Source organism: Epinephelus moara, chromosome 2, assembly GCF_006386435.1.
Source record: "Epinephelus moara isolate mb chromosome 2, YSFRI_EMoa_1.0, whole genome shotgun sequence".
In the NCBI taxonomy this organism is placed as follows: domain Eukaryota; kingdom Metazoa; phylum Chordata; class Actinopteri; order Perciformes; family Serranidae; genus Epinephelus; species Epinephelus moara.
In genome coordinates this window covers 16399771-16412648 of record NC_065507.1, presented here as the reverse complement: position 1 = coordinate 16412648, position 12878 = coordinate 16399771, and the positions used below count along the sequence as shown (strand labels likewise).

General features: G+C 40.9%; 1 protein-coding gene across 2 annotated transcripts in view; it reads left to right on the top strand.

Annotated features, from left to right (window-relative positions):
* Positions 1–12878, top strand: part of pdgfd (platelet derived growth factor d) — an 82321-nt gene that overhangs the window by 46352 nt on the left and 23091 nt on the right. For both annotated transcript variants that reach the window (XM_050074777.1, XM_050074769.1), the window contains exon 4: positions 11280–11339. In XM_050074777.1, coding sequence (XP_049930734.1) covers positions 11280–11339 — 60 coding nt within the window. The remainder of the gene's footprint in view (positions 1–11279; positions 11340–12878) is intronic.

The window sequence follows — 12878 nt, the reverse complement described above, 5'->3', positions numbered from 1 at the left end:
TATTGTTGTTGTTCAGCATTTGTACATGTAGGATGTGACAGTTGGTCCAAGACATACTCACTACCAACTTGTCAAATACCAACGCTTGGTCGGTGGCCCTATACGACATACTATGACACTCTAGCTACCATTCCAGCATCAGTTTTGGGTTCTCAGGACGGGGTGTCAATTTACTCTCTTTTCAAAATAAACTTTGGAAATGTACAGTTTCTGGACTTCCACAGCATGGACGATGTAGGACATGGTTTGCGGGAGCTCCTCGGGGATGTGTTAGTATAAATACATTTAAAATCCACACATATGTCTAACACCCGTTTACTGTACTTCTTCTGGCTGCTTTATTATCACATTCCACTCTTTGGGGGCCATAAGCCTGCAAAATGGCAAGTTTTAGAGCAAAAAACAAGTCTGCCAAGTCAAGCTGCAGTAGGACATGTACAGTTCTGCTTGTTAAATGCATACAGGCTCTTTCCAAGGGTTAAGTTTGCTTCCTTAGGTTTAGGCAACAAAAGTACATGGTTAGGTTTAGGAAAAAAAAAATCAAAGTCTGGCTTAAAATAAGTACATTTGTTACTAACGTGATATAATGTCACATGACATCACTATCATAACATGCTACACATACTAGCACACTACATTGTTATTAAGATAACGGTTTTAACGACTTTGTATCCACCCTACGCAGACTTTCTCACTCTTTATACCAGCTCAGGGAATCAAAAATTGCTGCGCCTGATGCGTCTCAAACTGCCGCTAAAGGATGCTTCAGTGCGTCAGCATCTGACAGCCTCGGCCATTTTTGTCTTTATTGATAAGACAGCTACAGGAGACGCAGGAAGGCTTAGGGGGGATGACAGGCAGCAGAGAGCCGCAGGTCAGAATTTAACCTGGGCCGCTGCAGATGACTCAGCACAACACTCTGCCAGGTGAGCTAGAGGTCGCCCCAAGCATGGGCATTTGATGAGTTGGGAGTCAGACAGGGTTGGTTGGTCTTTGTGGTGGGTTTTTCATCCCGTACCTCCTCCACTGTGATTGGACAGTTGGGTAAAAAAGCGACAGTGTCTAGTGGCCGCAGCATTTTACCCCAAGTTGAACAGCCCTAATTTGTTGGGGACTATTTTTAGCCGTGGATCAATACACACAGCCATGAACTACATGTTTGAGCCAGATGTGCCCTTCACGACCTCAGCTGAAAATACAAGAAAGAAACTTCACCAAGTTCAACCCAACATAATGACTACAAAGTAAAAGTATCCCAAAATATAACTCCCTTATCTCTCTCCCTCTCTCAGATTCTCACTGCTTCTCTCTGTGTCTTCCCTCCCTGCTCACCCTTTGTTATTCTTCCTCTGGTCAAATAATCACACCTCTGTACTTTAAAAACAGAATCCAACTCCTGAGGTTTATCTCATTTGATCCATTTTACCCATTTTTCAAAGAGCTCCTGTGTTTGAGTGTGCGTTTATATCTTTCCATCTCACACACACACACACACACACACACACACACACACACACACACACACACACACACACANATTTAGCAGGTCTAATTTGTTCTCTCCAGACCTGTCGAACAGATAAGAGGGAGGAGGAGAGGAGGCAGCGAGAGGAAAGGAGGACGAGAGAGGCAGAGAGAGAATGAGGAGAAGCAGCATTGGAAGGAGAGAACAGGTGTCTGAGATGGTATCAGCATGTCAGCTAATGACTAAAACAACCTGAACGGAGAGAGGCAGACTGAGAGAGAGGCATTTGTGAGGTAGTGAGCTATGGAGTGGACTGAGGTTGACTAGATAAGGTAAAAACCATGAGGGAAAGCAAAACAGCATCAGTGTGTGAGAGAGAAAAGGCAGAGCGGAGTCAGATGGAAGCATGCAGGGAGAAGAGAGGGAATAAAGACCAAAACAAAGCACAGTTTGACAGCTAAACCCTCGCCGTGTTTCAAATCTAAATGGGTCTTGGTCGTCTAATACCCAAGAAGACACATTACTGACTCCTTATCATGTGTGTCACAATGATCGCCAGAGAAAAATCTGTCCTTTGAGGCTAAAAGGAGAGTGTGAACTGTGACATGTAGGAGAAATTACATGTATTGCCGCTGTTTATGACCTTTTGTGGCTGCTTGTTAATTAGAGGAGCATCGTCCCACCGCAGTGTTGGTTCTCTTTCTCTTCAGGCTCAACCACTTCAAGCATCTTGGCGGGATTGGATAGCTATCTGATCTCTGTCTCATTAAACTTCAGAAAAACATCTCAAACAATTTCAGCACATACAGTGATACAGAAGGAATAAGAAGCTGTGATGGTGTTTTTCTGAAGCCTGATCAGTTCAGCCAGTGGATCATCTGTGAATGAGTAAGCAAGGGAGTGGCGTCAGTGAGAGCTGCGAAGATGAACATATGTCTCGTCTGTAGTCCATCAGTGCAAGTTATCCATGATTGTATTGCCCACAGTTGTTACAGTAGGTGACAACCTGACCTGTTACTGCAACTCAACTGCTGAGGTTCCAGTTTAGTCGTCATTTTCCTTATTTTTAACCAAAACCAATCAGCTTCACACTGCTCTCTTTGCTGCAGTGAGGTTTACCATCCCTATAGCCAGAATAGATGTTGGCGTCGTATGTTTCTGCAAACCACAGATATGTTACATACACATTTCATATGTCGTAGATATGTACAAGTTTACATTTCTTTACCAGTGGCGGTTCTAGGCCAGTTTCAATGGCCTAGAACCTATAAAAATCTTGTTCAATCTGGTGAATTCTGAGAGCCAAGTTATGATGGCAGAATATGCCTAGATTTCAACATCTTTGTGCTTTTTATGTGTGAAAAAGAATTCTCAGTAGGCGCTCCAGCCAGTGCGCTACAGAGTGACGTTCATTTACCGGAGGCATTTTGTATCTGGCCGATTTTTGGAGACTTGGCAAATTAGTCAATGTATGGGAAACACTGTATATATACACTAGAAAACTCGCGCCCTTTACCTACTTGTATGGTGTATTTCACATGATCCGGTGGGTGCGCCGCTTTAAGTGGTCCGACCAGCAACCTGTTGAGACGATTTAGTTCTGCGTTCCGCGTTGACCCTCCGACTCTTCGGCAGGGGGACCAGAGGGGGGGCCGGACTCAGAGTTATGGGGGCACTAGCTCCTGCTGGCCCCCCCTAAAACCGCCATTGTTCTTTACATTTCAATTTTGTGTTCTGACAACACTGTGGTAAACATGTGGTGGGGACTGACTATTGTCCCATTGGCCAGAAAATTCCAAAGCCCTGTTGATCCGAAAAATGTCCCATTGGACTGAAAGCCCATTTTTCCAACAGTCTGTTATTCCTAAAATCAAACACCAATCGGCAGATGAAATACTGGCATCGTACGTTTATATAAAACATTATATGTATTAGGGCAGCTCAGGAGTTAGAGCAGGTCATCCACTAATCAGAAGATCAACGGTTCAATCCCCAGCTCCTCCAGTCTGCATGTCGAAGTATCCTTGAGCAAGATACTGAACCCCAAATTGCTCCCGATGGCTGCTCCATCAGTGTGCGAGTGTGTTAAAAAACTGAGTAGCAGGTGGCATCTTGTACGGTAGCCTCGGCCACCAGTGTATGAATGTGTGTGTGAATGTGACTCGTAGTGTAAAAAATGTATGAATGTGTGTGTGAATGTGACTCGTAGTGTAAAAAAAAAAAAAAGTGATTTGAGTGGTCAGATGACTAGAAAGGTGCTATGTAAGTGCAGTCCATTTACAAGTGTTTCACACTTGTCACACTTTCACACTGCTGTTGTAATTGTGAGGTTGGGTTTAAGCAGAACATAAAAACACTTGGTTATGGTCAGGAAAAAGACCACATTTTACCTATAACACTAACGTTCTGGGGCACAAAAGTTGCTGGAAAAGCAGGGCTAGGTCGTTGAATAACTCCCCAGATCGGTTGCTCAAACACTGCTGGGAAACTTAAACTAACTGCAAGGAGTGTGTATTTTTGGAGAAATGGGACTTTGGAGCAATGGGTGTTTGTTTTGGGGATAACAGGCTGTCGGAGAAACGAGCCTTTGGTCCAATGGGACATTTTTTTGGACTAATAGGGCTACAGAATTTGCACTGTTGGAACAACGGCATGGCACCCATGTGGTTTGGTTTAAGCACAAAAACCACTTGATTAGTATTAGAAAAACATTGTGTTTGGGTTTAAAATACCTAGTTTTATTGCCACAAACATGGCACGACATGTCCCCAAAAACACCTACTTTTGTTGGTCTCCAACAGAAGTCTGCTGCTGTGTGCTGCTTCTCAGCTGTCTCACCTATGTGTCATACCGTGCATCATCCCCCACTCCTTCTGGTGAGAAACTCCGCTCATATACATGTAATCTGAGCAATGTCTCACATATATAAAATGTACAGATGTAAAATATCTGGGATTTTCAGACAGAATCGTACAGTGTCATTTTATTTTGCAAATGGGCTGAGCTTACACAGATCTGCACGTGGCCTGTGAAAACCAGGACAGATTGCAATCAGATTTGTGATCTATGTCTGATATAAGAATACAGTCCAGTCAAACAGAGGCCTTGCTCATAATTCGTGTCATTACTTCCTCCCAGAATCACTATTCCTTGACCCTTTTTTATATCTTGTTTTCAGCTGATGTGCTTCATCATCTGCAGTGCAGACGTACGTGAAGTGATGAGTGCTTTTGATTGCATAAGATAAACATAGTCGGAGCTATTTGTTTAGAAAGGCTGAAAGGAACAATCTATAAGTGCACAAATCATTATATACATTGTGAGCAGAAGTAGCTCTGAGTTTATCTTTGTAAGACTCCAGAGCCTTATAGATTTTTTACTTGTGTTTCTTTGTTGCCAGTATTGATTTTACTGTCTGAGATCATACGAGTAACAGTAATGTATTTTGGGTGGGTATTCCTGAGAGCTGCCATGCCAGGCGCAGTGGGAAAAGACTACTGATGGAAATATGAGACAAGTTAGTTCCCAGAATCCCATTCTGAGTCATCCAACATGTGCGTTTCTCATACAGAGTGGATATTCCGTGGAATGTGACACAAAATGAAACCAACAACTCCTTCATGTGTCCTTGTGTGTGTGAGATAAACAACACCAATCCAACACTTTCAAGTATCATGCTCTATCATTATTTGCTCAATTATTCCTCTTTATTAATGTGTGTTTGATGCCGTTTAAATTTCTATTTGAGATGCTCTCGGTGGCGCTAATTTCACTGTCACAGTCTCAAAGTCCTCTTAAGTACCCAGCTGTGGGTTTGTGAACACCAAGCAAACCTCTATTGCTGCTGCTGGAATTACACTGAAGATCCACAAATTTAATGACCCTGATATATTTACATAAATGTACTGCAAATTAAGACCAGATGTTTCACAGTAAACTACATGAGAAGGAGCATTTATCTGGCTTCAACCTGAAAATGACCTTAGACTTAGACACAGATGAGACAGCATAGGTGTGTCCGATGTGATTTATCTACTGACTCGAACCTCCTCTAGCTGGAAGCCAGACAACTGGTCATGCGGAGTAAAAGACGACAGGGAAAAGCTCTCGCCTTCCTCACCATCTACCACACACTTAATCCTCAGACGCTCCACTGTCCGACTGTACAAAATGGAGGTTGAAAAGGGTAGCTCCCTGGTGTCCCCTCCACTAGACTGCAACTGTAAATAAGAATTTGTTCCCTCACCGCTGGTGAATATGGCGATGGTGCCTGAAATATTACTTTTAGCTTCGATAACAAATATTGCTTCATAAATCATACTCAGGTATATTAAAAAACAATTCACCTACAACATGAGCTTCTTTTAGCAACTTGACAAACAGCCTCTTGAAAAAGATCCCCGCTCCATATTTTAAAGGCTTAAAGGTACACTATGCAGTGTTGTTGGTTATATAACACACTCACCAACAAAAGTGAAAGTGAAAGCCAACCCCAGATTCACTCCTCACTAACATGTGTTTATTTTGTGCCATGTCTCTCGAACGTCTTCTGCTTATGGTCTGGCACCTGGGCGCTACCTTTTTACAAAGCCCCGACCTCACCTGTGTGCTGTGGAGGCACACACCCTCAAGCGTCCCTAGCACAGAAAATAAGAAAATACAAACAGAGGGCAGAGTCACTGCAGATAAATACATCACCACACGTTTCCAGTGGGTCAAAGGTGATGACTTAAGCGGGATTCATAGGCCTACTTGTGCGGTAGACCCTTCGGCATAGCCTACGCACAAAGCCTACACCATTGTGAGCATTTATACTTGTGCGGTGGTGTGTCTGTGTCACTCTGCAGTTACACCTCCAAAACACTAGGCGGGGTTTCTATGAAGTGCTGTTAAGTTTAGTTGATTCACAACACATCCAAAACACGCATTAAACATGACTTAATAGAGACAATTTCAAACACAAGTACACAAATTGGCTTCACTATAACTCACAGCATTCACAGACAAAGCACTTGTCTTTTGCTGGACACATTTTACCCACAAATACAACATGCTAATGTTTTTAGCACAAGCCTATGGTGTTTTACATTGTATAAATTAGCCTAGCAGCTAACAAACTTTTCCTCTTCTCATATGAAACCAGGGACAACAGCAACATTTAACAAAAGTAATGTTACACAATTTGGCTCCATTACAACTCACAAGGTTCACTGACAAAACACCTGTCTTATACTAAACACGTTTTCCAATCAAATACAACATGCTAATGTTATTAGCACAAGCCTATGGCATTTTACATTGTATTAATTAGCCTAGCAAAGAGCGGAGATTTCCTCTGCTCATATGAAGCCAGGATAAATCACACACAGGACTTAAAATGCTAATTTGTGGAGGCTTTATTGTCCTCGTAATTTATTGTTTCGTATCTGTGAAATCAAAGTATGCAAAAGCTTCATTTCCATTTAGGGAAATGGTTTCAGCTTACAAGAATAGACAGGAGGTCTGCGTCACCGCAACGTGTAGTTACATTTCTGGGCACGTCAGGCTAAGGCATAGGTTACAGCATAGGCTCCACAGTGACACAGAGTATATATTCCCCCTTAGAGATTGCTTCTGTTTGAGCCTATGCATTGTTTTTAAGAAAAATCCTGCAGAGTATGTCTTGAACTTTGATACATGAAGTTTACATTCTACTGAGGTTCATCAATGGTGTGAAAGCAAAGCAGACCAACTACAGGCTCGTGTGACAGAGGACCTGATTTAGACATGCATTTAAGGGCTGGGCGATACGACCTCAAATCAGTATCACAGTTAATTGAACACTTTACCTCAATTATAATTAATGAATGAATACTTTGTTTTTATTTTTTTGCCCTCATAGTTCACTGAAAAGGTTTGTACAGTAAATATGATCACCTATTAAAGCTAGGATATTTTTTCTAATGAAAGAGGGCATATCTAACTTCTGATTTTATATTAATTGAAGGAAACACACATGGATGAAGTATTTTCTTGAATCTTTTTCATACTGTGTACCCTGTGTAAATGCTTGTCTTATCAAGACTTGCTTTGTGGAGGCACTTGTCACTGGGCAATTGTTAGTCTCTTTCTTTTGTCTGAGCCATGCACTGTTCATATTCAGTAACATGATTGTGCTCCAAGTGCTGAAACAGATTGGTAGTAGTATTACCTTTCGTTGCTAAAATGTTTTTTCCACAGTGTTTACATTTGATTTCTATCTGTTCAGCGTCGTCTTTATGAAAGCTAAAATGTATCCAAACGACAGACACAGTAATTCTCTTTGGTACAAGTTGCTCAAGTCGCTCAGTTTGCTCAGTGCTTGAGTTGTCCTCCATGATGCTTCCAGGTCAAGGACTGGACGGGGTGGAGTCATGTTACCACTTTTGTTGTCCTGCTTCTACCTGTTCATCAGTTTTAACACCAGAGAAGATAAATAAGCAAAGTGCAGCCTGGCTTGACATCATTTACAAGAGTTTGGTTTCCCCACACAGAAGCAGGATGACTGATGAAAACTGATATATGAATGAGTTACTCCTGTTCATTCTGTTGTTAGTCAGTTTAAATAAGATGAAGAATAAGAAAAGTGACCTTAGATTTTGATCACTTTAAAACAACACTAATCTACTTTAAACTGAGTTACATTTTCAGCAATTATGTACATTTACACATCTAATTCAAATTCAAGTAGAGCACATTTTATGAAAAGTAATAACTCAAAAGTATGTTAGAGGGTAAAAGTTTGGTACTCTAGTATGCAGGTGACTTCAGCCTGTACGCTGAGAGGTTTTCAGTCCTCCCTCTAAATGTTCTGTCTCTTAAGTCTTCCTTCAAACCCTATTAAGTGGCCCAGATGTGCTTGATGAGGCATTTAACCTTAAAAGGAAATGAGACTAGGAATCTGTAAACATGGGTTTACCCACACACACACTTACAGGAAACCCTCTGACCTCAGTCACAGCTGGGTTGGGTGTATGAGTACATTTATCCTAAGGCCACATGCGAGGATCTGTTAAACAAAAACTTTTGCACACTGACAGGCTTTGATGTCAACTCTATTACATTAGCGCGCGCACACACACACACACACACACACACACACACACACACACACACACACACACACACACAGGCAAAGTGAGGGCAAAGTGTCTTTGAAGTGTGGTTGAAGCAGATTTACTGTTCCATATTGACCGGAGATGGTATTTAAGACTCTTCAAGGAGAGGGATTTGATAGCCGTTGAGATTTTATGTGTGTGTGTGTGTGTGTGTGTGTGTGTGTCTGTGTGTGTCTGTGAGTGTGTGAGAAACACAAAGAATGTGTGCCAAATACAGTATGTCAGTCTGCTGAGTGTTTCCCAGTTCAGTTCAATTCAATTCAACAGGCTTTATTGGCATGACATTTAACATTTAAACATGCTTTAACCAGATTCTGATTTCCTTCGTGCACACACAGACACACAGGCACACACACACACACAGGCACACACACACACACAGAATGAGAGAAAGAAAGGCAAGCTGTGACCAGCTTCACTGGAAATTCTTTTAGGAATTTACTGACATACTGACAGCCCATCAGTTCGACAGGCAGACACCTGAATATCTTGGATGACCTTACATAACGGGTGAAGCTCCACCCCGTCTCCTACAGTACAAGCTGTGATGATATAAATGAAGAAATATGTACAGTATTACTGTCATGTCTGAAAAGTTGTAGAAACAGATATTAGTCAGAAATCTAATGGAACAGATTCACTTTAGCTTCTACACAACAACTAAGATTTTGCAGCGTTCATGTAGATGTGTGCTGTGCAACAAGTCACATGGAGGAGGTTGGATATGGAGGCTTACAAAATGTCTGGGGATCACATCCTTTTAAACAATTTTAAAATATTTTCATATCCCCTAATTTTAACAATTGATATGATCTTAACCTGACCTGTGATTTGAGGTACCTAAAGTTAACTCAACTGTTACTACCAATATGACAATTTTCTGAATTTGATACGGGTCATGTAAACAGCATATTCCCTTTGGATATTATGAATTCAGCCTGAATCCGAATTAAGCATTTTCTGATTGTGACATGTGGGACATGCCAGTATTATTCACATTTTAGGAGCATTCTTTGGACATGTACACAGCGTATTCAGAATATGCGTTTTTACCGCGGCCTGCAATACATGGCCTCTTGCCTTCTTATGGTCAGCTCTGTGTGTTGCCATGTATGTGTTGTTGTGCATAAATAGGGCTGCAACAGTATGAGATTTTCATGGTATGATGGCGGTCTCAGAAAATATTGAGGTTTCACGGTATCACTGTATTACCGTCTCACAAAATTTATATTATTTCTATCAGAGTGATCCTTAAAGGAATGAAAAATGGAAGGGTTATATTTGATTGAACAAACATTTTATCACTGTAACTGAAATTCATTTTGTTAATGAAAGTATGTGTAAAAAGTCCATCCATCCATCCATCCATTTTCTAACCGCTTATCCTCTGGAGGGTCGCAGGGGGGCTGGAGCCTATCCCAGCTGACATTGGGTGAGAGGCAGGGTACACCCTGTACAGGTCACCAGACTATCGCAGGGCTGACACATAGAGACAGACAACCATTCATGCTCACATTCACAGGGCTGACACATAGAGACAGACAACCATTCATGCTCACATTCACACCTACGGGTAATTTAGTCATCAAATTAACCTGCATGTCTTTGGACTGTGGGAGGAAGCCGGAGTACCCGGAGAAAACCGACACTGACACAGGGGCTTTGAACCAGGAACCATTTTGCTGTGAGGTGACAGTGCTAACCACCACATCACCATGCCGCCTGTGTGAAAAGTCTTGCTTTTAAATATAACTAAAATCTAGGGGAGATTCTCCATCCAGTTGAAATTTTTTTCCAATATTGGAGATGTGCAAATGTTCTCAGTATGACCATCTACTTTTATATCATGTTGTTCCTTGAAATCTGCATATCACTGCAACCCTATACACAAACAAGTGAGAAGTTTGTGAGGCTGTGGTAGAGATGTATACCCAAAGGAAAAGCCTACATTTCTAGTCAAAAGGAGAAACACATACTTTTAACATTATGAAAGACTTGGATATCAACAGGTTTTTGGATATGCGAAAATATCGCAATGCCAACCTTTTCAAGAAGGTGGTTGAAGGACTGAAAGAGGGAGGCTGTGTTCGCATGGTCCAACAAGTCCACTATAGGGGGGAAACTTGCTGACTTACTTAACGCAAAAAAGGAAAATGGCTCACTTTACCATATTTTGATGTGATAAACGACATGTTAGGGTACGTTAATCAGAGTGAGCACAGCTGCATGTAAACAGGAATATTAGAGGAATATTCATTTTAATCGGCCATGTAAAAAACTTCATAGAAATTATGTCTTTTTCAGTATAAGGTGCTTTGTGTGCAGTTATTGTGACATGTAAAAGATAGGATCATGACTCCTTTAGTCTTACCTAAATCACATATAATGCTCTCCATGGACATCTTTCGTAAAAGGCAAAAGATTTATACATTTAGTTGCTTTGGAGTCACTTTTATTTTACCTGATGGCCTCGATCAATCACAATCAAACTGCTCTTACCACAAACTGAGAGCTGTCTTGACTGTGCCTTTTTAGGGCCCTAAAACCAAAAAGTTTTTTTCCAATCATTCAATCATCATCTTTTCTTTTTTTCTCTTTGGTACGTTTTTTTAAAAAAATCTAATATCTGCTTAATTGATCAACTGACGATTGGTTATTTCTGTTGTCCGTTCCCGCAGTACGACTCTCCTCTGCCTGCATCCAACACCAACTGGGAGGCTGTCACCATGCCCATGTCGGTGAGTCATGCACACACTTACACACTTTATGAATTGTTAAAATCCTAAAATTAAAATTAAACAGGCGTTCTTGACCTCGGTTATAATAGGAGATCTTTTTGGCAGTAACGGAGCTCTCACATTAACCACAGAGTGGAATGAAAGTACAGCTAAGAAAATGTCACCATCATTGGGATTATACTTTTTTTTTTTTTTTTTTCAAACTAATATCAATGTTGTGGAAAAATCCCTTGTTCCAAACTATGTTCGAATAACTTTTTTGCAGATACTATTTATCACACTCGACACATGCAGCCTACCTGCCGTCCAACCTCGTCACCTCACATATGTGTCATCATAAGCGCAACAGAGAACAGTGGCTACAGTAATAAATATGACATATGGTAATTTGCATATAGGCTAACACACACCCACACACAGCATACAGCCATGCATGTATGTACTGTATTTATTATGCATAAAGCCTGAAATGTAAGATGACATGCTTCCATAGACTAATGTTTCTATAAGTACATCGCTATAATTTGTGTGAGTCCGTGTCTGGGGTTCAGTAACATATGTGGCCATCATAATTAGTGTGCATCGGGCTGCGTGGCAGTTTTTCCACATGGATTGATAATGGTTAAATGTACGTGGGTGCATGTTTTTTTATCGTGTGTATGTATGGATATGTCACTGCCACTGCAGATGGGATGCAAATGTGCAGCTTGTTGGCCTCTTCCACTTTATATTCAAATGGTGCTCTGATACAGAATCTGTTTCGTTTTGTGGTCGTTTTACATCAAGTTCCTGCTGTTCACATTACAGAGCAAGCACAAAGTGAGACATTTATTGTAATGACATTGATGATGTTTTAACTCTCATCCTGTCATTGGTTTTACAATCCTAACCACATGGAGAAAAATACATTTTAAACAACGCACAATTTATAATTAAAGTAAATGCAAGTCGTATTAGATGATATTTGAAAATAAGTTTAATGGAGCTTTGATTTAGACATGTTTGACATAAAGTGGTATTCAAAGTATTGTTGCAAAAAATATGGCACTAACAATATAGATAGGTGGGAAATTATTACAGATTTAGGAAGACTCGTTATGTCGTTGAATTAGCACACTAATGACAGTGGGTTTGGAAAGAAATCAAGCTCAGTCACGCACACAGTTTGCATATAGACTACTGTCACGCATACATACTGTACATGGCAAAACACTGAGTAAATATTTCCATTACAGTGTGCTACACTGCAGGCTATAGGCTGGTTTCTTGACTTTCTTCTTAATGTCAGACTACTCTCATAATTACATGTTGTGTGAGTGCATGAACTGTATTTATAACCACAGAAAATGAGACATTTATAGTGTTTTGATCACACTCCACAATACAGAGAGATTCAACAACAGTATATTACTGTAAGTGATCTTACTATATAATGACGAAAACTCTGTCTGTGGGTGTGTCTGTTCCATGTTTTTCTCCTCACTGACTTGGTCAATCCATGTGAAATTTGGCACAGTGGTAGAGGGTCATGGGAGGATG